Below are 26922 nucleotides of genomic sequence, written 5' to 3' on the forward strand. Positions count from 1 at the left end.
GGTTAAAAAAGACGTTTTAATGCCTTCACTGTACTGCCCTGAGCTAATCAATGTTAGCCATGTCCGACCGTTAGCAACTCTCCCGGATTTCCCCGTTAATAGTTCATACTCGAAAATAATTGTCTCAGTGGCTTATTTGATGTGTGCAAGCGTTGAAAAAGACCATGGGATAATTTTACGCCAGAATTTCACTTTGAGATGCCACAGCTGTATGCCCCAGTACACTGGCACTATAAAAGCACATACATCTTTAAAAACAAAGTAAATCTAATTGACAATAATAGTATACAGTCTATGGTTTGTCCACAGGGTTTAGGTTAAGTGAAGGCTAAGTGTGAAAGCCTTGTCCTGGCTTGGAGATATATTTCCATGTCTTTGTACAGCTGCCTAGTCTTCTGTCGAAAAAAGAGAGGTATTTTGGAGAAGAGAGGGTGAAGGGACACCACTATACTTCTTCCTTTGTTTTCCAGGTTGACAGGCCGTCTCCTCTCTAATGACTCTGTGCTGACAGATTCAGTCACCATTATTGAGTAATGTTCAGCAAAATTTACACAGACTTCTTACATTTAAACAATACGTAGGACAATACATTTCTAGGTAGTTCTGCATACTGTAGTCATGACTGTTTCAAAATATTTGATCATTTAGATTTCTCCCTTTATTTGTGCAGGTATTTGATTGCCACTATCTGGCTGAAGAGGTCAAGTACGTCCATAACGGCTGTCCTTTATTAAAGGACGACACTGTCAAACTTCGACTGTACAGGTACAACACCTGGATATCCTTCAAATGGCAAACAAGGCTATTCTCTTTTTTGACTGTTCTTGTATGAACATCTTATGTTTTTGACCAGGTTCACAGAGACAGAGACATACATGGAGGTTTTCTCTCTCCACGTGGACATTATGGAACCTGAATGCCGCATCATAAAGCTGGGGCCCAAATCCCTGGAGGTTCCCGAATTCTATGCCCTCTCTGATTCTGTAGATGGCAATGTGGTTTCCTTCCACTATGAGAGGAAGTCTAGTCTGGAGTGTAGCATCTATTTGAATAAGCACAACACCCACCTGCCAGCCCACGGCCAACTGGTTACTGGGGAGCCAGAGAAAGCTACAAAAAGAGGGGACGAGCCAGAAAGCTTCATCCACCTACGCCAGCAGCTAGGTAACCCATGAGCCTGCATGGCTGACAGCTGAGGATGGCTAATCCCCTGTCCCTAACTTCTTCATAAATGAATCAGAGAAAAAGAATGACCAACAACAACAAAAAAAAGTCAAAAGAAAAATAAGAGGTGCATCGCTTATAGCCAGTTAAATAAATAAAATAAATATTGGTGCAGTTTATGTGTTGCTTTCAGCCCTTCATTCTTGATTGGCCCTGGTTAGATTCCTTGGGGTGGGACTGCCTGCCAGTGTATTCTTTTGTGCTAACAAAGGGGGCACCACTGCAAAAGCTTTAGCAGATTGATCTCCCCATTAAGCATTTCAATAGTTGATATTAAAATGTACGCATTTTAATGATATGACATACTTACTTTATTTGTCTCATAGTGGGAGCTTGGGACAAGAAATGATGACAGGACAGAATGTCTCAGTAATTAGTTGACTGCACTATAGTTTTACAGTTAAGAAAAGACAAACAGCATTTAATACAGAAAACATACTTTTATTTGTTTATTTATTTTATATTTTTAAATAGTTTTTTTGGCAGTTTTCCAGCCTTTATTAAATAGGACAGACAGGAAATAGGGTGAGAGAGAGGGGGAGACGTGCAGCAAAGACTGCCTTGAGAACCTTCACCCTCTTTACATGGGGCGACTGCTCTAACCAATAACTTATTTTTTATATAAATCTTGAATTAATTGATTTGTTGTTTGCGTTTGAATAACTAAGCAAGAATGATATAGACTCAATTTAAAGTTTTAATGACAGGATAAAAAGGCGAAGGCAGATAAAGAGAAGTCTGTGTGGTCTCATCTGCAGTCAAGCATGTCGAGAAGAAGTGTGTCTCTGGAAAGCATCGAAAGTAGACTGAAAATGAGTAAGAGCTTTTGTCGGAGTAGAATCAGATACATACAAAATTGTCACTCACTCATCTTCAACCAGGGTTGGGTCGCGGGGGCAGCAGCTCTAACTGGGGGATCCCAAGGCGTTCTCAGGCTAGTGTAGAGATATAATCTCTCCACCTAGTCCTGGGCCTCCTCCCAGCTGGACTTGCCTGGAACACCTCCTTAGGGAGGCGCCCAGGGGGCATCCTTATGAGATGATCCTGGTGCAGTAAAGCGACTGCAATACCGGCCCCGCTGCTTCGATACTCCGGCCAAACTCACGCTCCATCGTCCCCTCACTCGTGAACTAGATCCAGAGGTACTTGAACTCCTTCACTTGGGGTAAGGACTCATTTCCTACCTGGAGTAAGCAATCCACCGATTTCCTGCTGAGAGCCATGGCCTCAGATTTAGAGGTGCTGATCCTTATCCCAGCCGTTTCGCACTCAGCTGTGATCCGATCCAGTACACAATTGTGCCATCTGCAAAATAATAAAGAACATACTAATAAGTCAGATTAATGTTTGGCACCTGACTACTGAATAAAACATGATTTTGTTTAGCATTTTACGCCACACCAGTTAATTTTCTTCCTGTAGGGTAAGCACAGTATCAGTTGAGTCTGCCATTACGTAGATGTCACATTCAATAGGTAAAACAAGCATACAATAAAGTAATGTAATATCTCTATATGGTTGTGTAATCATTCAGATAATAAAGCCAGAGCAATGTGTAAATCTGAAGATTGCCTGAAGGGTCTGAAGCACGTGAAGTTCACCAAAATTCCCTGTGATGATTTCCTGGTGATGGGGCTGAGGTATCAGCATATACACCCTCCTTCTCCAGACGTAGACTACATTGCAATCAGACTGGATCTCAAGGACATCAGGAGTGGCAGCATATATCAGGTATTTTTTTTAATACTAGCAGTCTTGTATATGACATATGACATACGTATATGTATGTACAGGTAATGTTTGCTAGTGAGTTTTGACTTTATTCAATGACATGCACAAAATACTGGATATCACTTATACTGGATATAAAGTAAATCCTGGGTTTATGAGGGTTTAACTTTTTGTCTATTTCTTATTTTTCACAGAGCTTTAAAGTCTGTAGTTCTTTGGGCTTTATTTACACCTGGGTGAAAATATCCATTGCTGCGCATCTGTTTATACCTGCCCCCTCATCCACCGCCTCAAAGAGTGAGAAAGTGGATCATAACTTAAAATTTTGTTGACTTATTATTTTCAAAGTTTGGTTAGGTTTAGACAACAAAACTACTTGGTTAGGTTTAGGCAACAAAACCATATGGTCAGGTTTAGACAACAAAACTACATGGTTATGTTTAGGCAAAAAAATGGCTGAAAATAGCTTTTGCCTTTAAAATATTGACACTAAATACATTACATAAGAGACTCCAATCTTAAAAGATTTATAATATCCCAGTCCCCAAACTAAACTTCTACAAAAACATGAAAAATTGAATCTGAACTGCTGGTCATTATGTTTCTCTTGTGTAGTCTGAACAGGCTTGGATTCCAGTACAGATAGTCGGTGCAATGCCCAACCAGCCTCCCAAACCGTCCTTCATGTCCATGTTTATCCTGGAGGTGGACCAGTTCATCCTCACTCCACTCTCCACTGCTACATTAGACACTGAAGACGAGGAAACTCCCAAACAGCTTTTGGTCTTCAACATCACCAAACCTCCCATGGATGGCTACATCACCCATCTGTCTGATCATACTCGCCAAATCTCCTCTTTTACGTGGCTCGATCTTAATGACATGCACATAGGGTATCAACCTCCAAACTCCTCACATACCCAACGCAGGAATTATGAGGTAGCACTTCCATTTCCAATACTTTGTGCAGTATATAAAACAATCAGTTTTATTGTTGTCAGTGGTTTCTGAAAGACTTTGCAATCTTCCCATACAGGTGGAATTTGAGGTTCATGATTTTTTCTTTGAGAAGAGCCCATCAATGACTGTTCACATGTCTGTAAGGAATGCAGAAACAAATGCACCCAGAGTGTCTTGGAACATGGGTATGCTAGCATCCTTGCATTTGCAAATACACAAAGCTATTTCAGATGCATCGGAACAAATAAGTTGTTTATGTCATGACTCGAAAACAGAGCAGCTGTTTTCAGCAAAAACGCTGTTAAAAAAACCCTACTCTATACTACCTGTCAAGTACCGACAAACACAGTTGGCAGATAAAGTCAAATGTCTAGCAGCTAGCAAGGGACTGATATTTATCTCAAGAGTTGGTGGAGACCAAAACAGAGCTAAAAGAGACAGAATATTCTACTGACATTCATCAAGTGGACAGTAACAAAACTCAAATGAATGCTTATATTTTTGTGTCTGTTAATTTTTAGCTATCCAATGTGTTTTTCTGCCACCAAGTGTTAAAAAAAGAATACAGCTTTAAGCCTTCATTTGGTAAGGTTTCTGTGTGAGAATCCAATTAGCATAAATCTGAAAGCTAGGATACATCAAAGAGGCATAGGTATAGATACTGGAAGTCATCTCCATGTAAAGCAATGTGAAGACTATATGTTCTCCAAATAGGTTCAGAAAAAGGCTTAGTACACTACCAGCTAAGTCATTTTTTTGTGAACAATTTGTCTTATAGGTCTAAGTCTGTTAGAGGGTCAGTCTCGGCCAATAATGTGGGAGCAGCTCCAGATTGTGGACAACGACAACCTGAATGTTGTTCGTTTCATCACTGTAGATGGCCTGCAGCATGGACGGCTCACTGTCAGAGGTATGGACACAACAAATGTCAGTGGACACGGACAAAAAATCACATATTACCACTTCTATCTTTTTGTTGTCTCGTATATCTTTGTGTCGTTACAGACTTTCACACCTGCATGTACTGCCCACGTTATAATTATACAGAGCTGGTTGAGGATCAGCAAAAATTCCCTTAAAGTGAATTTCTGGCGTAAAATCATCCCAGGGTCTTTTTGGGCGAATACACTCATCAAAAAAATCATCCAGACAATTTTGTGTTATGTTACAACTATTAATGGAGAAATCCTGGAAAGTTGCTAATAGCCAAATGCGGCTAAAACACTGATTAGCTTGGGGCAGCATGGTGAAGACATTCAAATGTCTTTTTTAACCACTAATACTGCCCAAAATAACACCAAACCTCTGCAGTAGCATGAGAAGAGTCCCTACACAGAAAACAAAGCACCAACAACGTAGTTAGTGAACCCAGAGTTTATTAAAAGAGTGTTTTAAAGACTTACCTACTGGCCCCTGTACCAGCTCCTCTCATAGTAAAGTCCATTCAAGTGGATTACCAAAGTCATTTCAAAAGAAAGGAGCCCATTGGTGCTTTGTTTTCTGTATAGGGACTTTTCTCATGCTACTGTAGATGTTTGGTGTTATTTTGAGCATGATTAGGTGTTATAAAGACGTTGTAATGCCTTCACCGCACTGCCCCGAGCTAATCAGTGTTAGCCGCATTCGGCTGTTAGCGACTGTGAGCAAATTTCCTTGATTTCTATGTTAATAGTTGTTACACACAAAAAAAATAGTCTCATTGGCTTATTAAATGAGTATATTTGCCAAAAAAGACCCTGGAAGGATTTTTCGCCGGAATTTCACTTTAAGTGCATCAGAGTGATATTGAGAAGACATGCCATGTCTGTAAACACAGCTTTACAACTGTTATCCCCACCCCTTATGCTGATTGGTCAATCATTAGTTACTATCAGCCTATCAGCTGCGTTAGACCATCCACTTTTATTTAGTCTGCTCTGTTGGAGTATAAACTGCTCAACAAAACATCATGGTTTGTCAGTTTTTGCTCAACAAAACAACATGGTTTGTCAGTTACGAGACTCTCGTAACTGACAAATACAAATACAATACAAATACACTCTTAACTGTTGTTCAGCTGAGCTGAGGAAAGCAGAGTGTTCATTTGAATAGTTTTAGTAGCATGTAGAAGTGAAACTATGCAGTATTTTAAATTTAAAAGCAAAGATTAGCGAACAGTCTGAATTACATATAATGTAGTTAGATAAATGTAAATCATGAAGCATAAATGTATTTGTTTTAATCCCATTTTCTTGAAATATATATATTTTTAAATTGACTTCAGTTTTTATTTGATTGCTTTATATCAAAACCAGGGGGAAAAGGCTTCATGTTCACTGTTAACGACATTAAAGCTGGCGTGGTTCGTTATCACCATGATGACAGCGACTCCACCAAGGACTTCATCATCTTTCGCATCACTGACGGCCACCATCAGACCCGACACAAGTTCCCAATCAAGATCCTGCCAAAGGACGACAGCCCTCCCTTCCTCATTACCAACATGCTTCTTGAGGTGTCAGAGGGCCAGATGGCTTTACTGAGAGGCTCCACCCTCCAAGCTTCAGACATGGACTCCAGTGACGACTACATCCTCTATAACATTACCCGCCCTCCGCAGGCAGGAGAGGTCATGAAAATGCCAACATCAGGGCTCACAGGTCAGACAAATGGAATTAATTTTCTTATTTTATCCTACATGGATTTTTTTTATACAATTATGTTTCTGTTGGTTTTAATCCAGGTTATCCCGTCAGCCACTTTCTGCAGAAAGACCTGTCTCAGTCCGTGGTTTACTATCGACACCTAGGAAATGAGGTGTTTGATGACTCCTTTGAGGTGGTGTTGTCAGATTTCCATGACCCCCCCAACCTGTCAGAGCCTCAAGTGGGTAACAGCAACAAATCTTGAAAAAAATATTATTTAGTAAGTTAATTAAGGATAAGGAGTTGTAGTCTAGGATTTAATTACTACTTTGTGAAAGCATTTCATTACAGAATTTTCCTAGATATCTGATACAGTGATCTGTAATGGTTCTTGGTGCAGGTGGTAATAGTGCACATAGAGCCTGTTCCAGACCAACCACCTAAAGAGGTTCCTGGTTCCAGTCGATGTCTCGTGATTAAAGAAACAGAAGTTGTCCATATAACACGGCATCAGCTTCACTTTGTAGACCAGGAGTCCCCAGACAGTGAGCTTACATATACGGTTACTACTCCACCTTGCTACGCTAGTCCTCACAGGTTAGTATATCCTCACATTCAGAAAACACACGAAACCGTGGGAAAACATTCTGTCTGAATTACGCGCTGTTGTCTTCATGAGCAGCAGTCCAGATGCTGGAAGGTTGTTCTTAGTTGACAGTATACCCAAATTCACCAAAGACCCCAACGCAGCAGTCCTTAGGCTCTTCACACAGGTAATTTTTCTAGTTTTTTATCCAGGAATACATCTTAGGTACATGCAGTGAGCCTAGCACATCCTGAACATATCTCTTTTTTCCCTTTTTTGTTTGTTTCCAGCATGCAGTGAACTTCATGAAAGTAGCCTACATGCCTCCAGTCACGGACATCGGCCCTTACCCCCAGTATATCCAGTTTGTTCTCTCTGTAACCAACCATCTGGGCAAAACAGTGACTGGGATCTGCTTTAACATCACTGTAGTGCCAGTGGACAACCAGCCGCCACAGGTGGAAAAGAAAATTGTATCATATTGTAATGCATGTATTGCTAATTTCTTGTATTTATATAAAGAAATTTGGATACGTTCTGTTTTAGGTTATTACCAACACTCTGACTGTAGATGAGGGAGGGGAGTGCTGGCTCAGCCCTGAACACTTGCTACTTTCAGACGTGGACTCCATGGAAGAAGCCCTGCAGGTGGTACTTCTGAGGGAACCCCAGCATGGAGCTCTGCAGCTGGGTGGCCTCCCGCTAACACAAGGTCATGCTTTCACTGTGCAAGACCTGAAAAGCCATAAAGTTAGGTAAGACATCCTACTTCATTTATCTTCATTTTATGTTGGATTTTCACCTTAAACATACTCTCTTAATATGAGTGTAGGGAGAAATATGAGAGGGTAAAAAAGGAATAAGTAATATAATAAGTATAATAATATATATTAACACCTCTATAACACAGCTAAATACAACAGCACTTTACGGTCTGAACAAAAGGCACATAATTGAATATAATCCACTGACACTCAGCAAAATCACTAAACTTTACAAAGGACTGTTGGATTGCATTTTATTGTAAAGTTGTATCTAATTGTTGGCTGTTGTGGCTCAAGAGGTGGAGGAACTTGTGCTTTAATAACAAGGTTGGCAATTCCATGCCCAGCTCCTCCCGTCCGCATGTCAAAATTTCCTTGAGCAAGACACTGAATCCCCAGATGTTTCAGATGGGCAGGCCAGCACATTGCATGGCAGCTCTGCCACCATCAGTGTATGAATGTGTGTATGAATGGGTCTTTTAGATGGAAATTGTAAAATACATTGTCTGGTAAGGTAGAAATATAAATCAGTCTACTTACGTTTTCTTCCAACCTTCACCGTTCGTGCGAGTAAAGGCCGCTTGCCGGTATCGGTCTTTTCCTTCTCCATGGTAACAGAAGCTCCGGCAGCTGAGATGCTAATCTAATCACTAGCTGCTCAGAGTTTACAGAGAGAGAGGGGGAGTGGGAGGGGACGAGGAGGGATGATGAGGAGCAGTAGAGACAAGGGGAGACGAGGGGAGAGGAGAAGATTGGATGGAGGGTAGGAACAAAAGGGAGCCTTCCGGATCGGATGGACTATCTGACTTTAATCAACATTTCAGTTATTGTGTTTATTGCATGATTATATCTTAATTGTGACTGTCATTTGTCAGGTACAATCACGACAGCTCAGAAACTGCAGAGGACAACATTGAATTCACGGCAACAGATGGCACCAACTCCGTCAGTTTTGTCCTGCAAGTGAAGGTAGTAGAAATGGACAACCTTAATGACTTTACATTCCTGGCCCTTCTTCACAGTAGAGGAAAGGAAATTGAAAACTGAACCATTAATTAGTTCTCCTAAAGTGACCTGCATGACCTCTCCAGGTGATGCCCATCAACGATGAGGTTCCAGTGTTGGTTGCTGGTTTGAAGCCTGTTCTCAGCTGTGCGGAGGGACAGGAAATAGTCATCACAGCTGAGTATATCTATGCAACTGATGCAGACAGCAACAACAGCAACCTGGCTTTCCTGATCGCCCGGCAGCCGTATCATGGCGTGGTTCTCCGAAACTCCATTGTGGTTGATCGCTTCATCCAGGCGGACATCACTGCAGGGATCATTGCCTACAAACACACAGGTGGACAGCTTTTAAGTGTTCTTTTGTTATTTTTACTGAACTTAGTGACAGGCATTTGGGTCTCAAATTCTCATTTCAGTTTTTGATTCTACTGTATGACTGAAATAATTCTCGACATTCAGAGCTGAATGCAAAAGCACTTGTACGTGTAAAAGATACATTAATATTTGGAGAGATGCACACATATAACACAAACCAGTTTAGTAGATACTGTCTCTAAAAGTACTTTATATGATTGTGGCTTTAGGACTGGAGATTGGACTCACTCCTCGCCATGACACCATCACCTTTGTTATTTCTGACGGAGAAACAGAAAACTCTCCTCTATCCTGCGGGGAAGAAAATCCCTCCAGGACCAGAGACGTGACTCAGCTACGACACAGTCTGCCTGTGTATGACCTCCAGATCACAGTGTTCCCAATCGACAACCAAGCACCTTCTCTAACAACAGGTGGGTCATTTCTAACTCAATGTTGTCCAGAGAGCCAGCTTTGAGCTGTCTTTTTCGTCACTTATATACATCAAATAAGCCAAAGAGACAGTTTTTTTTGTGTATAACAACTATAAACTGAGAAATCCCGGAGAGTCGCTAACAGCCGGCTGTGGCTAACAGTGATTAGCTCGGGGCAGTATGGTGAAGGCATTAAAACGTCTTTTTTACCCACTAATACTGCTCAAAATAACACCAAACCAAGACTCCCTAAACAGAAAACAAAGCACCAACAGCGTAGTTAGTGAACAAAGAGTTTATTAAAAGAGTGTTTTAAAGACTTACCTACTGGCCCCTGTACCAGCTCCTCTCATAGTAAAGTCCATTCAAGTAGATTACCAAAGGCAATCCAAAGGAAGGAGCCCATTGGTGCTTTGTTTTCTGTGTAGGGACTCTTCTCATGCTACTGCAGAGGTTTGCTGTTATTTAAAGAAGTATTAGTGGTTAAAAAAGACGTTTTAATGCCTTCACCAAACTGCCCTGAGCTAAGCAGTGTTTGCCCCATCTGGCTGTTAGCAACTCTACCGGATTTCGCCGTTAATAGTTTATACACATAGAAACTGTCTTGATGGCTTATTTGATGTATGTAAGTGCCGAAAAAGACCATGGGATGATTTTGCGAATTTCACTTTAACTATACAAAAAAAGTACATAACACCAAATTGTGTAAAATACCATGTTATTAATTACACCTCTGTTTCCAGCAATGAAGAAAATCGATTAGTGAAGTGTTTTTTTTTAAAATGACCACCATATATATATATATAGATATATATATATATATATCTATATATATATGTTGTTTATTGTATTGAACCTACAAAACAAATTATATTGATATAACATTTGTTGTCGTCTCATCTCATGAGCTGAGTGTCTCATCTCACAACTATGGGTATGCTATACTGTCTACTGTTGGAGCATGTGATTGTGGAAAAATTCTGTGCGAATGGAAAAGTTTGCTATTATCTTATTTGTTTTTTTGTTGTTGTAGGAGACATCTTTATGGTGGATGAAGGTGGTTCTGCCCCCATAACTGCATCTCATTTAAAGGCATCTGACGTGGATACTGTTCTGGACAAACTGGTGATCAGTCTGATTTCTCCGCCCCACTTTGGCTACATTGAAAATGTTCTTCCCAGTCCTGGCTTTGAGAAAAGCAACACAGGCATAAGCATAGGTAAGCCTTGTGATATATATATATATATATATATATATATATATATATATATATATATATATATATATTATCATCAGATAGGGCAAACAAAACAATCATTTCATGTGTTTTTGTCTAACCTTCTTTCCCCCAGCTTCCTTTTCATACAAAGACATCATTGAGGGCCATGTGAACTATGTACAGTCCAGACACGAGAGGATGGAACCCACAGCTGACCAGTTCATGCTCTGTGTGTCAGATGGCAAACAAAGCTCTGCCCATGTCCCCTTCTACATTATCATTAACCCCACAAACGATGAGATCCCACAATTTGCGGCTCGGAACATCACAGTAAGTTTTTATGGTCAGTCTCACTGACACGCTGAAGACCAAAATTAAACATTTCCATCAGCTTTTGTTTTCAAGAATATGGTCCAATGTTGACTGATGTCCTTCTGTGATGAGGTACGAGAGGGAGAAATTAAGCAGCTGGACTCATCCGTTTTACATGCGAAGGATCTGGATGTCCCCAAGAACAGCCTGCTCTTCAGTGTGCTCAGAGCCCCACAGCACGGCAGCATCATCACCCACAGCAGTGAAGAGGCAGTCTACAAAAGACGAGAGGCCAGTCTTCAGTCCCTGGCTGTGGTCGACTTCACAATGACAGATCTTTTAAATGGTACTTTACATCTCAGTGCTAAAGCCTCAAGGTCATTGGTTAAAAATCTGTTCTGGGTTACAGTTTGTGGTCTGGTTGAAGTCCTGTCGGTGCTAATGCTGCATTAATGTCTTATGGGAAAGACACCTCAGCGCTTAGACATCAAAGGAAAATTCCATAGTTATACAACTTCTTAATCCCTGTCCACACCAAGAACTAAAACTATAACAATAACTATAAATATATAGTTTTAAAAATCACTCTAACTCAATTAAATGGCAAAACTATAACTGCAGCAGGAGTTGGGCCTCTTGTACAGCTACGTGGCAGGGTGAATGCAAATGTTTATGTGAACCTCCTTCACCTCCTAAGAACATTGACACAATGAAATGACCAGCCCAGAGTCCAGATCTAAACCCCATAGAGAATCTCTGAAAAATCAAGTACAGCAGTGGTATAGCCAAGATGGATATTCTATCAAATTCTGAACAATTAAAAATAACAGTATTTCAGAATACATTAATACTTTGTTCTCTGATTTTGATCTTCAGTGCATACTGGGACTTTCCAGCATGTTGCTCTCTACATAGCAACATAACTATATGTAAACCTTTCCGAATGTTTTCTTTTAATGTAAATACAGAATTTAAAGAATGCTCAGTGATTAAAATTTGTGTGAATCTGTGGAAATCCCCCCAAAATTATATTGCAATATGTGCGAAAACTACCAAAACATGCCCGGGATTTCAAAGTAAGAGTTGTGTTCTTGGATTGTGATATCACCAACAATGATATCTGACACGTGCCTTTCATCTAAATAATCTGTTTTTATCACATTAAACATTGTCCACATGTCCACCACTCATAGAATGCTTTAAGAATGCCTGTTTTTGAATATTTTAAACTGAATATGACATTTTTCTATAAATCAAATGAATCTGTATGATCATTTGTGTTTAGGTATGGATCTAATGTACATGCACGATGACTCAGAGACCTCAGAGGATAGTTTTACCATCCAGTTGACAGATGGCAGGCACCAGCTCCAAAGACAAGTGATGGTTAAAGTGCTGCCAGTCAATGATGAGGAGCCTCATATCATCAGGTCAGACTAAGATCATTCCCTGCAGTTTCTGTTTAAAGTAAGTCATCACATCATAGTAGGAAGGTGACCGAACCATATCTCAATCTCCTGCTCTTCAGGAATAATGGACTGGAGGTGGAGCCAGGAGAAGCCAGGCTTATTTCCAGTGTTACACTGTTTGCACAGGACAGTGATACTCCTTCTTCAGAGGTCATGTACATATTTAAGAGTGTTCCTACCCAAGGACTACTCCAGCTTAAGGTTGGTGCAGTGCTGTAACATTTTAAAGAGAAACACCAAAAATGTTGATATTAGTAACCCTAGGGGTACTTGGAGTACTGCAGGGGGTACAAGACTTTCTTTAAATGTTAATCAGTCATGCATAATTCCTAAAGTAATAATAATCATGTAGAATAAATAGAAATAATAAATCAGACACTGATGGTGATGCTGTATTGTGCCTCATATAGGCTTTTTTTCTTAACAACACGTTTCATGCTGCTCAGGGGTTACTTGGTTGAAAAACTATTCCATAGGGGATACACTATTGACAAAAAGTTTGATAACCACTGGTATAGCAGGCATAGGGTACTATTGAAATTAAATATGATATACCATCAGAGGAATTTTACACAGATTCTACAATAATTCCAAAAAAAAGATATTTCATATTTTAGAGTGATGAATACAGATAATAATCACCAACTCTGCTGGGAAGGGAACTTCAGCTCCACAGAGCCTTTTAGCCTATTTGAGCTCATTGTTTTGGTTTTAAAGCTCACAAACGTCCCTCTCCCCAACCTGCAACAGCAGCTTTTTTCAGTTATAAACCTCTAAAAGAGCCCACTAACAGCAGACACACAGACACAGTTAGACAGTAGCTGGTTAACATAGTGGAGCATTTAGCAGCTATAGAGGCATTACATTGCATGTGGCATTGTTTGTTTTGGTTATTAATGGTCAAAATGCTGTGTAGGGCTGCCACCCCATGTAAAGGCAGATAAAGTGATGTGGCACCAGAAACTTTAAAAATAAGCAGGTTGATAAGCAGGAGTAGTGCGTAAAAAGATGGCATGTGTTTACAAAAAAGTTGACTCAAACAAAGGGCAAAAAAGAAACCTGGAAATTTCCATGAAACTAAATTAAACTGAGGCAAAAGAACATCAAACAAATAAGCCGCCATCTCTTTTGTTCCCATGTAACTCCAGTGAATGGCCTTTTAGTTTTACTTGACTTTGGCTAAAAAGACACCAAGCATGTTAATGTTGGGAACAGGGTCTAGCGAAAAGGGAGAATGTTTACACATGTTGAACTGAGGAATTGGATTGGACATGGACACTTTCTGGCTCAATCATCTACTGGGAACATTCATGTCATGTTTGTGTCATGTTTTCTTTACTTAAGGTGTCCTAAGGAAAATTTCACTGTTTATTAAATTCTGTCCCAATCCTCATTCCATATGGAGATGTTTCTTAGTAGTAGCTAGCTGTCACTGTAAACACTGGGATGACACAGGGAGGTGCTGTGCTCCTGTCTCAGGAAGGTCAGGACTGGGTGACACTGACAGCAGGAAGAAACTGCAGCCAGGAGATGGTGGACATGAACCTTCTGCGTTATGTGCACACAGGCCTGCACAGTGCTAAAACACAGGTCTTCTTTGTCTTCTACTTGTTGGATGGAAAGAATCAATCGCCCCCACAGCACTTTCACATCTCTGTCAGAGATCTAGAAAAAGGTACTAGAATTCACTCTGAAATTCTTCATTAGACATACTTTTCATATGCTTGTTATTGCCAGGCCAGATCGTGTTTACCAGTGTTAACGTAACCTTTAAATGTCACCATGATTTCCAGGAAATATTGCCATCTTTGTGAAGCCAGTGAACGTCAACCGTGGAGACCGTGTGGTCCTCACCACAGACGTGCTGTTAGCCACAGACGGCACAGAAAAGCCAGAGGAGCTTCTGTACATCATCACCAACCCTCCTGCTCACGGACACATAGAGTACATCAAACATCCTGGACTGGCGATCTCTACCTTCAGCCAGATGGACATAGCAGCCAACATTGTGACTTACGTGCATGACAATCGAGCCGACACACAGACTGAAACCTTTCAGTGAGTCTAGAAGCCATTGCACAACTTTACAATTTGATATTTATCAGAATCAGAATCAGAAATACTTTAATAATCCCAGGGGGAAATTATTTTCGTTACAGAACTCCAGATATACAAACAACAGATATTATACATACAGCATATATAAGAAAAACAGAATATAAATATATTCAACGGTTTATATATATATATATATATATGAAATATCAAATTTACATTTACAGAAATGAATATTTACAGTGCGGCTCACAAAGTGCAGGCCAGTCAATCCCTTCAAAGCAGCCCTGCAGTGTCTCATAAGCCTCCTCAGACCACCTCCTCACAGTCCTTGTGGTCGTAGGCTTCCTCTTCACAAGAGGCACATTTTGAGTTGAACCAGGTTATGATCTGACCTGCCCAGAGGGGGAAGAGAAGAGGAGATGTATGCATCCTTAATGTTAGCATACATCAGGTTCAGAGTCCTTTCCTCTCTGGTAGGACAGCTCACGTACTGTTGGAAGGTCGACAGAACTCTATCCAAGGTGACGTGGTTAAAGTCTCCCGACATGATGATGAGGGCACTTGGGTGTTGAGTCTGGAGTCTGGAGATGATGTGTATGATGCTGCAGGCAGATGTTGAGTTTGCAGAGGGAGGGATGTACAGAACAACAGTGATGACATGTGGGATCTCTCTAGGCAGTTGGTATGGACGGCCAGCAGTTCAAAATCTGGGCTACAGAGCTGTTCGCTTTCGGTGCAATACCGGTCAGCCCGAATGGTGTGGAGAACAGCCATGTCTCTGTGAAACTGTACTCAGACTGCACTCATGGTACTCCGGATGGCTCTGCGTTAGTATCGTCAGTTCATCCATTTTGTTGTACAGAGACCATACATTGCCCATAACAACAGAGGGGAGACACGGCTTAAATTTCCTCTCCATAAGCCCGTCCCGTCTCGACCATCCTCTATGGCCCTGATGTTGCTTCCCACTTCTGCGTCCCCGGTGTGTTTTTCTCAAGAGATTGGGTGGAATATCAGCTGGTCTGGCCGCTAAGCGTGATCAGCTGTTCTCCGGAGTCAACAAAGACAGCGTGTCCCGGAGGAAGCGGCATTGATAAAAACAGCACCAAAAGAAACACGAAACTAGCAAAAGTAACCTCATTGTAGAGGGCAGAACTTCACAGAAGTTAGGGTGAAGAAACAGAACGAACAAAAGGAGAATAGAAGTTAAGAAAGTTTAAAAAAGCGAACTCAAAGACTGGAGTAGCAACAGGCAGCGTGCAACTTTCACGCATGTGCACCAGATACCTGTTGGATTTATATATAATACTGATTTGATGTCCCCTATGGTTCAGAATTGAATCCTATGCTAACCACATGGTACAGTATGGCAAGGGAAGGCAAATTTATTTGTATAGCAAAATTCAACAACAAGGTAATTCAAAGTGCTTTACATAAATCATTAAAAGCAAAAACATTGAACATAGAAAAGACTTAAAACACATAAAAGGTAAAAGATTATTATAGTTACAAAAGTTACAGTGCAGTTTACTGAAAAGCAGCTGCAAACAGAATTTCCTTCAGTCTTGATTTAAAATAACTAAGAGTTGCAGCAGACCTGCAGTTTTTCTGGAAGATTGTTCCAGATTTGTGGAGCATAAAGACTGAACGCTGCCTCTCCATGTTAAGTCCTGACTCTGGGGACACAGAGCAGACCTGTCCCATGTTTAGTCCTGACTCTGGGGACACAGAGCAGACCTGTTCCATATATAGTCCTGACGCTGGGGACACAGAGCAGACCTGTCCTATGTTTAGTCCTGACTCTGGGGACACAGAGCAGACCGGTCCAATGTTTAGTTCTGACTCTGGGGACACAGAGCAGATCAGTCCCAGAGGATCTGAGAGGTCAGGGTGGTTCGTAGCTGAGCAGAAAATCTGAAATGGATTTTGGACCTAAACCTTTCAGTGCTTTGTAAACCAACAGAAGTATTTTGAAATCAATTATTTGACAGACAGGAAGCCAGTGTAAAGATCTGAGGACTGGAGTAATATGATCAACTTTTTTTGGTCGTAGTGATGACTCGAGCAGCAGGTTTCTGAATTAACTGCAGCTGTCTGATGGACTTTTTAGGGAGACCTGTAAAGACACTGTTACAGTAGTCAAGCCTGCTGAAGATAAATGCATTGACAAGTTTTTTTTAAGTCCTGCTGACACATAAGTCCTTTAATCCTTGATATATTCTTTAGGTGATAGTAAGCTGACTTTGTGATTGGTTTAATGTGGCTGTTGAAATTCAGGTCTGAGTCCATGATTACACCTAAGTTCATGGCTTGATTTGTGTTTTTTAGCATTACTGTTTGAAGCTCTGTGCTGACTTTTAATCATTCTTCCTTGGCTCTTAAAACAATTATTTAAGTTTTTTCTTTACTCAATTGGAGAAAGTTCTGCTCCATTCAATCGTTGATTTGCTCGATGCATTGGATTGTAGTCGCTTGGTGATATTGTTATGTAAATGTGTGTGTCGTCTGCATAGCTGTGGTAACATATTTTGTTGTTTCTCTGAGCCATTGGAAGCATGTAGATGTTAAACAAAAGAGGCACCAGAATGGAGCCTTGGGGAACTCCATTGTTAACACAATGCTTGTTTTGCTGAACAAGAATTAGCACACATGTCTGTGCAGTTAACTTAACATCCTGTAACCATAGCATCCTGCTTGCCATAACCTGAACAGATATTTGTGTCTTTCTTGTGTAAGTGTACTGTATTTTACAAACCTGGACATGTCAGAATTTCAGATTGCTAAAAAGACAAAAGTGGAACCAAGTGATTTTGATGCATGTTTGCTATGTCAGTGAAGCGGTTGCAACTGACTACAGAAGCAATGTTGGTCAACGACACACAATGGTCCAGTGTCTTGAACAGTGTTGTAGTTCTTCAGTTTGAACCACTGCTTGATTGTATTCTTTTATTTTTCTATAATATTTTGTCATTGTTTGTCTGTTTTATGTTTTTTGGTAGGTTTGTTGTGAGTAATGGTAAAACCAGCCGAAATGGAAGCTTTGAGATTGCGGTGGAAATGGTGGATCGCATCCTGCCGTCTCTTTCCTCCAACAAAGGCCTCTCAGTTCCACAACACTCCTCCATGATCCTGGGTCCTGACTGTCTGCTCCTGTTTGACCCAGACACTCCACCCAGTGCCCTGACCTTTGTTCTCCTCCAGCCTCCACAGTATGGCAGGCTGCTTTTAGGGGGTACCACACTAAAGACTGGCTCAAACTTCACCCAGAGAGACATACAGGATTTGGAGGTAACATATAAACATGACGGGGGACCATCACAGATCGATCGATTTGCCTTTACTGCCTCTGACAGCACCAGACGGGGTTTCCTGCTCGACGGGCAGTTACATATTGAACCTGTGTACTTCACTATTGAGGTAGGTCATAACAGGTATATTTTGTGAGTTCAGAGGTTTTGTGGTTGTGTCATAACTCTGCAGCAACCTCAGCTGGTCACAGCTGATAGAGGTTGCGTTATATACCGTTGGGATCCTCTGTGAGCCAATTGGAATAGAGTATGATGCTAAAGAGTGATGTGTCATTTCCTTTAGTGGCCTTTACTCATAACAAATGCATTTAAACAGATTTATCCCTTGCATGATTTTCGAGTCAAATTGACCCGTTTTAAGTTTTTACAAGAAGAAAAATTTGTATAATTTTTTTCTACCTGAAAGGAATGGCCTGAGCTTATTTTTATGTGATAAACATGTACAAACAAAAAAACAACAATACTGTAACAGAGCACACATGCTACAATACCTCGCACATTTAAAATCTTCATATGGTCTTACCCCGCATTCACACCAAAAGCGATCGAGGCAATTAAATCGCCCAGAACTTGAGTATCACTATCGTTTGCTCACATTTGTCACATTTTTGATCATCGCAGGTAGCAGCCACGGCGGCTAACTAACTGAAGCCGCACCCCGGCTCAGCATACTCTACTGTTATGCTAAATGGCCGTTATGCTAGTGCTAACAGGGATCTGAATACTTCTAAAATAACAGAAATTAGCTCTCAGATGAAGTGTGTGGCTCTTAAAAGAGCCGTTGTGTTGTAGTGAGATCAGGCCATCAGTGATTTAACCAGCTGTACAGGTGCTGCCTGGTCCCCGGTAGATCAGCTCAGCTTCACTCTGCACTGACGGCTTTCTTCTTCTTCTTCTTCTTCTTCTTCTGGTTTCCCCCAAGGATTGCAACAATGGTGGCTTTGGTGAGCCCCTGGATGTTTCACAGAGAATGTTTTCTTTGATGACGCTTACCGCAATCTCAATGCTGATTGGCTGTCGCACACGCAATGAAGCGATGGACACTTCTTTGCTTCATCGCATCGCTTTAATCGCCCGAAACGCGTCGCCCAAAGCGACATCTCATGCCATCACGTCATTTACATTGATTTTGAATTGCAGCTTGACGCTTTCATCACCTCCATCGCTTTTGTTGTGAATGCACGGTTAGGGTCAGTTTGACCAAAATACACAAACACATACAGACATGCACACACACAGTTAATGTTATATTATTAGGATTTAAGCACAGAGAAGCTGTTTTCTCTCACTGTCCCCCAATCTGTCCACCTCCACCACCACCATTAAAGAATGAATCACACTTCCATTGTTAATTGTCTTCTAGTAGAGACGGATTGCAGTCATTAAACATACACAGTATATAATCTCTATTGTTTGATATTGTGATGAAGACATGATAATGGTTTATGAAGTAAAATTTTATTTCAGACTTGTTTTTAAAACAATTTGACTTGAGGGACACCAGAGGGTCACAAATGTGAAGACCACACAAGGGTTAATAATGTTTGAAAGGTTTTCCATGCAGCAAACATTATGGCAAGTGATAATGGTAAATGGTAAAATGTAGCACAAGTAAAAAGTCATAAAGTCAGCAAACTGAAACTGATCTTATACTTATCTCTCTTATACAACAATGTCTATGAAGAGTTAGCCAACAACCAGATACTGGCCATACAAGAAAAAACAAGGCTGTAGCAGCAAATCCTCTGAGTGTATTGAGGAAGGGTGTGTTTTATTTGTTATGAATTCAACTTTCCATTTGTGTTATTTAAGTAGGTCACATGATACGGTCAGCTTGTTACTTTGGGTTATGCTGCTTTCACTTGTAATCAGAAATCGAGAACTTCCAACTTCTGAGTCAGGCTTGTAGTAAGGGCAGAAGTGTAATAGGAACATATGTGTGTGTGTATGGGTTCAAGAGGGTAACATATAGGGGATGGAACTAAAGGAGAGAAGTCAATGTGTTTCAATAAAGTTTATAAAAGAGCAAAAATAAATAAATAAGAGCCAACACACATAGTGACTGTGCATGTGACAAGATGGAGGCCCTTAAAGAACAGGCTCACCTGCAGGTACATCTTACTGCCAAAGAGGATGCTAGAAACAAGATATCTAAATTCTTAGGGATTATGACTTTAAAACTTGGTAAATAAAACTTCTTTGGGAGAAAAGAGAAGCATCATGTCACATAATTTCATGAATCCAAATGACATCCTTTTTTAATGATGTTCATGTTTATTAATAAGACATATCATTTTAGATCAAGCCTTTGGACAAGTCAAGTCCTGAGGTTGTGAAGTTGCTTCCTCTTTGGAAAGCAGAGCGTCTCACTGATGAAAGATACGGGATCTTTGTGTCATCTCGTGAGCTGAAGGCCCAAGACAGCGATAGCAGAGAAGAAGAGCTGATTTTCTGCATCGTTCGCCAGCCCTACTTTGGTTATCTTGAAAACATTACTACAGGTTGGAAAAAACATGTTTTTTTTCATTTAAATCATAGCTTAGCTTGGAATAAAAAAACAAGTCTTTGTTTTTGCTCTTGCAGGAGGTTTTGTACCACAGCGCTTCTCTCAGACAGAGCTGAACAAGAGAACTATTGCCTACATCATCAACCCAAACAGGGAGTCTCTCTCAGACAGCCTGGAGTTCACAGTGTCTGATCCTTTAGGGAATACTGGGCCCTCTCACATGTAAGAAAAACACATATTTTTATGACATCTTTAATGTAAAGCTTAGTCTTCACTGTGCTTGATCTTGTCTTTGCAGGCTTGAATTCAGCTGGTCCACCATGGAGCTGTCCCAGCCTGAGTACTCTGTCTGTGAGGAGCAGGGAACAGTCTCGCTGGACATCGTTCGAAAAGGAAACCTTGCAGAGTCCTCATATATCACTGTCAAGGTCTGAAAAACATTTGTTATTAAAACTGGGGAACCGCTCTTAGCTCACTTGATAAGTGCCATTAACTTGTCAGGCACCTGAGGCTTGGCCCTTTTCCTTACAGATCTAAAGACCTGTCATGTTTCTTTATTGTAGGTAAAGGAGGTTACTGCAACACCTGGAAAAGATTTCCTTATCAGCCCTTCTTCCCTTATTCAATTTGATCCAGGTACGTCCTTATTGATATAGAATTTAGCATTTTATATCAGTGCATTAATATGCGGTGCACCCATTGCAAAGAATTAAAAAACTATAAAAGATAGCAAACCTATGTCACGTAAAAGGCCACGCTACTGAGTACTGAGTTTACATTTAAGGAAATATGAGTAATATTTCCATATTTATTGATAGAAAGATGACCCGCCACCATAGGTGGACAAAGCCTTGGCTGTTTTGTTTCACAGAGCTAAACTAAAACGACCGGATATTAAGGACAGAGAAAGGGATTGTTGTCATAGTTCTCCATTACCTGCTGATTCAGTGAGGTAGAATAAATGTGTGGGGATGTCACCTCTGGACACTGAGTGTGCTCCTTTACCCACTTCTCCTCTGGTAAACTGGACAAACATTCCCTAACTCTTTGATTTTATCCATATAACGACCTAATATATCTGTCTGCCTGACTAACGTTAGCCACTGCAGGAGGTTTACAGGCCGGTTAACGTAAAATAGGTGAAATCAGGACAGATTACAGCGGGATTTGTATTTATAGCCAGTCAAGCCGACAGTTTGTGTTCACCGTAATGATGAAGACAAACGTGGCGTGGTCTTGTGTGCTACACTCATCTATGCTTGCCTCAGGACAAAACACGTTGTTGGACACACAGCGCTACCAGATAGCACTCAGTGGCCTATCTAGGTAATCTAGAGATAACGCAGGTGGGTTTTACCCATCCACCAATTTAGTGTTTGAAGAGTAGGTAGAATTTCAGTCAACTAAGATTTTCTTAACTGTAAGTGGACCTTTAATGAGAATTATATGTCAAAGGATTTTAACTGTCTCACAAATCACTCAACTAAGATTTTCTTAGTTGACTACAGCCTATGAGGATCGAAAGAGGGCGGTAGAGCAGGTGAAAGGGGAACTCTGGATAGAATGAGGAGATGAAACAATCCAAAACCTCAGCTGTCTGTGAACACCAGACCAAGCATCCACTGGACGAAGGTCAGAGGTCATTGACCAGAGAAAGATCAATGAGAACACCCACATAGAGGAGACATCTTGAACAGAGACAGAGGTTACCACCTTCCTCTGTACAGACCTATAAAACACCTGTTATCATGTATTCAAAATTCCGCCCAGGTTGTGGCTGAAGACTTTGTAAGTGGACCTTTAATGAGAATTATATGTCAAAGGATTTTAACTGTCTCACAAGTCACTCAAATATATGGAAGTACATTACGAAAGGCAGCAGTTTCTTCTCCTCCTCCCCTCCTTGTGTGTAAAAGTGTAACATTTCTGTTGCTACTATTGTGTCACCACAACTGCAATTTAAACAACCATGGTTCCTTTCAGTTATTTACAGTGTGCTGCCAAATGAAAGGTACAAAACAGACACAGTCATAATAAATGCACCTCTTGTTAAAAGGTTGTGATGTTTCTGTCTATGTAGGAGTGTCAAAGAGGAGCTGGCAAATTGAGATTGTTCAGGATCATCTTGAGGAGGCTGATGAGATGTTTGAAGTGCTGCTGGTCTCCCCCGAAGGCACAGTGATTGGCAGCATCAACAAGGCTCAAGTCACAATCAGGGACCTGGGAAGAGGTAGAATTAGACCCCAGCTGTGTATTATCTAAGAAACTTTGCAAGGCTGCATTCCTTCACGTTATTTCTTATATATGGCTAATCAACAGTAGTGTTGGAACAAGTTGACACCAGGCATTCTTAAAAACTAAGGGAGTCAATCTATTTCCCAAATACACTAACATGACTGTTAAAACCACCACAGGACAGCACAAACTGAACCAGGATCGGGAGGCTCCTGTTCTTGGAGGTAAAGAGATTCGGTCAGATACATACCCACAGCATGGATCCATTAAACTAGAGAAATTGCCACTCGGCACAGAATCAGTAATCTGGACCCGTGGAGACAGCATTTCCAGGCCTAGAGCAGGTGTCCCAAAAAAGAAACTCAAAGTTATGGACAACCCAAAGTCTGTAAGTATCTGTTCTTAAAGATTAGCGCTGTATTTGATTGTTCCAGCTTAAACTACCTAAAAATGATTACTGTTTCATCTTTCAGATTGCACCTTCATCAGTTTTTCACAACGGGACAGACATTGTATACACGGTAAGCAGCAGCTGATACTAACTGGCATAACCTTTTAAAGTAAAAAAAGTCTTAATTTCTGTTGTCTCATTAATTCCAGTATCATGGCATCATGCAAATGCAAGTGGAGGATGACACCTCCCCATCAAGGAAGGGCAGAAAGGCAAACATCCGTGTGGTTAGCAGGGGAGCACAACAGCAGGGGTCAGCTGTGCTTTCTAAGTCAAAGTCAGATCCTCAAAGAAAGATTGCAAAAGGTCAAAAAACAGCACCAGCTAAAGGACATGTGAGTTCTGATCTTACTGGTCCACTCTTCTTCTTCTTCTTCTTCTTCTCGATAAATGTATGTAATGTTGAGTCAGCAAAGAGTAACTCTCCTTTGGCTGGATATCACGTGGAGTTGCTTGACAATCATAAACTTTGTGTTCATGGTTGCAAATTTCGGTTCGGCTCAATGTATCCTAATACTCCTATGAATTCCATGCGTATCTCAAAATGCATCTACACCATAGGCGTCATTTATGCTGGGGATGCTGGGGACATGTCCCCACCACTTTTTAAAACATGTTCCTTTGAATTACTATGGCCCACAGGCTGCAACTGATGACTCCATACCCAAGCCCTGTGTGCCAGAGCTGCTGGGACTCCTGCATTTCAACCAGACCACCAATCAGCTCTTCCACTGCAATGGTGTCTCTTGGAAAACCTGGGCACCGACTGATCAGGTATGCCAGCTTCACAATCAAGGAACCTACTTGTGATAAACATGCACAAACTTCTTTGCATCTCTGGGAGAAAGATGTCTGACCTACACAAGACAAGACAGTAGGTACACATCAGGCAGTTTGAGTCTAGATGAGACGGGTCAGTTCACACCACTGCACACCTCTTCGAAAACAGTTGCGTTGCGAATCTTTGTTCTGAACTGGGCTTTACATCTCCAGATGGAATGTTTGCAGATGATCCTTTTGGAGTGAATTATTCTCTTTGGCAAAACGTTGAGTGACACATTTCTTTAAAATGCATTTGATATCATTCATGTTCACCTAATGTCAACATATCTGCCCATTTCCTCCTGAACCACAGATGGTGAGTGCTCAGATGTGTCCACAGGGCTGGACTTTTCATGGAGGCCACTGTTACACCCTCAGCACTGAGCACAAGGTCACATGGAGCATAGCTAACAGGGCCTGCAGGGAAAGGTACAGTTTGAAATGGAACTTGTGCACATTCTTTACAGGGTTTGAAACACTTAATTTTTCTGTGTACAAGATGGTGCATGTAACTTTTAAAATAACATGAACCAGGGGTGCCTGGTGGCTCAGTGGTCAGAGCGTGCGCACCATGTTCAGAGGCTAGAAGTCCTCGACGCAGCAGCCGGGGTTCGATTCCAATCTTTGCTGAGTGTGCAGGCCAAAAAAACATCCATCTTCAACCGTTCGTCCCTATAGCTGTAGTCGATCCCAGCTGACATCGGGCGTGAGGTACACCCTGGACAGGACGCCAGTCTATCACAGGGCACATAGAGACAAACAGAGACAGACAAACATTCACACTCACATTCACACCTAAGGGCAATTTAGAGTCATCAATGAACCTAACACCTGCATGTCTTTGGACTGTGGGAGGAAGCTGGAGAATCGGGAGAAAACCCATGCAGACACAGGGAGAACATGCATACCCCAGCCTGGTTTCAAACCAGCAACCGTCTTGCTGTGAGGCGACAGTGCTAACCACCACACCACCGTGCTGCATGCCTAAAAATCTTTAAAAAAAATTTCTTTAACAAAAACCCCGACATGATCTAAAAAATGTTTCTTGCCAAAAACAATCCAACCACTGAGAAGTTTTGTTTTTCATGGCAGGTCAATTAGAAATAAATTGTCAGTGTGTTATAATGTAATTTGAGCTATTTCCCTTTAATTTTCTCAAAAACTGTATACTAAAATAACTTTTACATGGTCATAGTCAGGGTATTCCTGAACACAGTTACATTGAAAATGTCATCAAAACATCAAACCAAGCGTCGGTTGCCTTGACTAGGTTTTACACAGTGCTGCTGTTGTGCTGTGTTGCTCTGTCTTGGCTGTCAGTGTCCTTTTTTGTGCAGCAATATTATAAATTTGCACCACCACGCATATGCATGTGGTATTTCAAGCCCTGGTGTGTGTTGATTAAAAGACAGAAATCGAGGCACGAAGCATTGATGCTCATCCTTCTGATTAGTTCTCTGTCATGCACTAAAACGATATAATCTGAATTACATGCAATATGCATTATCCTTCAGAAAACACAATTTTCTTTTTGATTTCAGATATAAAGGCACTCTAGCAAGCGTTCTCTCTAAAGAAGACATGGACTGGCTGTGGGACTTCAGCAGGAGAAAACCATTTTGGATAGGTGGGTATGAATCGTTGGTTGCAACACCATTCTGTTTTTGTTTTTTTTATTATTATTAAATATATTTTTCCATCCAAGAGTACAACATCTTGACTCTAACTGACTGATTCTTCTTGTACTGTCTAAGGCCTGAATGACAGGGACGGCCGTGGACGCTGGGAGTGGGCGGGCGGCGAGCCAGTCAGCTACTATAACTGGAGAAAGACGCCTCCTCGGTCCAAGATGAAGGGAAGTAAAAAGTGTGTCCTGGTGTGGAGAAGGGCAAAGTGGCAAATCAGAGACTGCAAGACAAGTAGAGGTCATCACTTTGTGTGTTCAATAAGAACTTGAATTCAACAGTACATACTGTACAGCATCACAGCCATGAGGATTACCAACAGGACTACTGAACCATCAGAAGCCATAGATTCGCTGTGTGTTAATTAGTTTGTCATTGTCCTTGCTGTAAATTTCCTACGTTTCCTGCACGTTACCTAAGGCACCCTGTGTTCAAATTTAGTGTTTAGGCTTTTATTATTTAGATTTATATTCTGCTAAATTGTGAATTTTTTACTAAATAAATTTGTGTTTAATCAGTTTACCACAACCTAATTTACACACAGTATTTAAGTAGAAGAGTACTGCTTGGTTTCCGTGTCTAGGGGCCAACAGCAAATCTCTGCCAGGGGGCCCCATTAAGACAAATCCGGCCAGGGACAGAGCATCTGCTTCCACTTTGTCTCTGTTTCAAAATGTTTCTATGAAAACACTTTTCATTTCTTCAAAGGTGTCTTCAAACCTCATTTTTTCCATTCATAGACATGTTTATTAGGCACTGTAAACAGGAAAATGATGTGTGTAAATTAAGCTCTAATGGATTACTATCACTTAATATTTTGTATCATGTTGAATTCCATCCAAGTGTAGTGTAATAATTAATTATTTTTTCAAATAACAGTACAACAGTACTTATAAGAAGAATAAAATCAGTGTTTGTGAAAACTCTAAACTCTGTGAAGTGTCTGTATGGAAAATGTACTCCGAAATAAGATCATATTATTGAGGTAATGGTATTATCTGTGATCAGAAAATCCTCTGTTATTGGGTAAAGAAAAACAAGATTAAATGATGACATGTCTTCACTGTTTGTAAGATGGTGTTGTTGTTGTCCCCTTTTTGAGAAATCAACACTATCAGTGTTATTTAGATGTGGTCCAGTGGCTCCTGCCAACCACAAGGTTATGCAGCAATG

The 26922-nt window shown here is 40.9% G+C and overlaps 1 protein-coding gene across 1 annotated transcript in view; it reads left to right on the plus strand.

Moving 5' to 3' along the window:
* Positions 1-26591, plus strand: part of frem1a (Fras1 related extracellular matrix 1a) — a 35932-nt gene extending 9341 nt beyond the window's left edge. The window contains exons 3-37 of the mRNA XM_083936632.1: positions 671-765; positions 854-1164; positions 2759-2955; positions 3571-3894; positions 3992-4100; positions 4694-4825; positions 6210-6554; positions 6638-6780; positions 6940-7136; positions 7222-7312; positions 7416-7583; positions 7672-7880; positions 8765-8858; positions 8981-9233; positions 9481-9684; positions 10718-10903; positions 11037-11233; positions 11348-11561; positions 12501-12645; positions 12744-12885; positions 14164-14359; positions 14478-14742; positions 17742-18159; positions 20350-20551; positions 20634-20778; positions 20855-20984; positions 21120-21192; positions 22637-22786; positions 22971-23179; positions 23265-23312; positions 23392-23577; positions 23885-24016; positions 24378-24493; positions 25606-25691; positions 25819-26591. Coding sequence (XP_083792758.1) covers positions 671-765; positions 854-1164; positions 2759-2955; positions 3571-3894; positions 3992-4100; positions 4694-4825; positions 6210-6554; positions 6638-6780; positions 6940-7136; positions 7222-7312; positions 7416-7583; positions 7672-7880; positions 8765-8858; positions 8981-9233; positions 9481-9684; positions 10718-10903; positions 11037-11233; positions 11348-11561; positions 12501-12645; positions 12744-12885; positions 14164-14359; positions 14478-14742; positions 17742-18159; positions 20350-20551; positions 20634-20778; positions 20855-20984; positions 21120-21192; positions 22637-22786; positions 22971-23179; positions 23265-23312; positions 23392-23577; positions 23885-24016; positions 24378-24493; positions 25606-25691; positions 25819-26021 — 6315 coding nt within the window. The 3' untranslated portion in view covers positions 26022-26591. The remainder of the gene's footprint in view (positions 1-670; positions 766-853; positions 1165-2758; positions 2956-3570; positions 3895-3991; positions 4101-4693; positions 4826-6209; positions 6555-6637; positions 6781-6939; positions 7137-7221; positions 7313-7415; positions 7584-7671; positions 7881-8764; positions 8859-8980; positions 9234-9480; positions 9685-10717; positions 10904-11036; positions 11234-11347; positions 11562-12500; positions 12646-12743; positions 12886-14163; positions 14360-14477; positions 14743-17741; positions 18160-20349; positions 20552-20633; positions 20779-20854; positions 20985-21119; positions 21193-22636; positions 22787-22970; positions 23180-23264; positions 23313-23391; positions 23578-23884; positions 24017-24377; positions 24494-25605; positions 25692-25818) is intronic.
* Positions 26592-26922: the final 331 nt, after the last annotated feature.

The sequence above is a fragment of the Echiichthys vipera genome (genome assembly GCF_963691815.1).
Source record: "Echiichthys vipera genome assembly, chromosome: 22".
Taxonomy (NCBI): Eukaryota; Metazoa; Chordata; class Actinopteri; order Perciformes; family Trachinidae; genus Echiichthys; species Echiichthys vipera.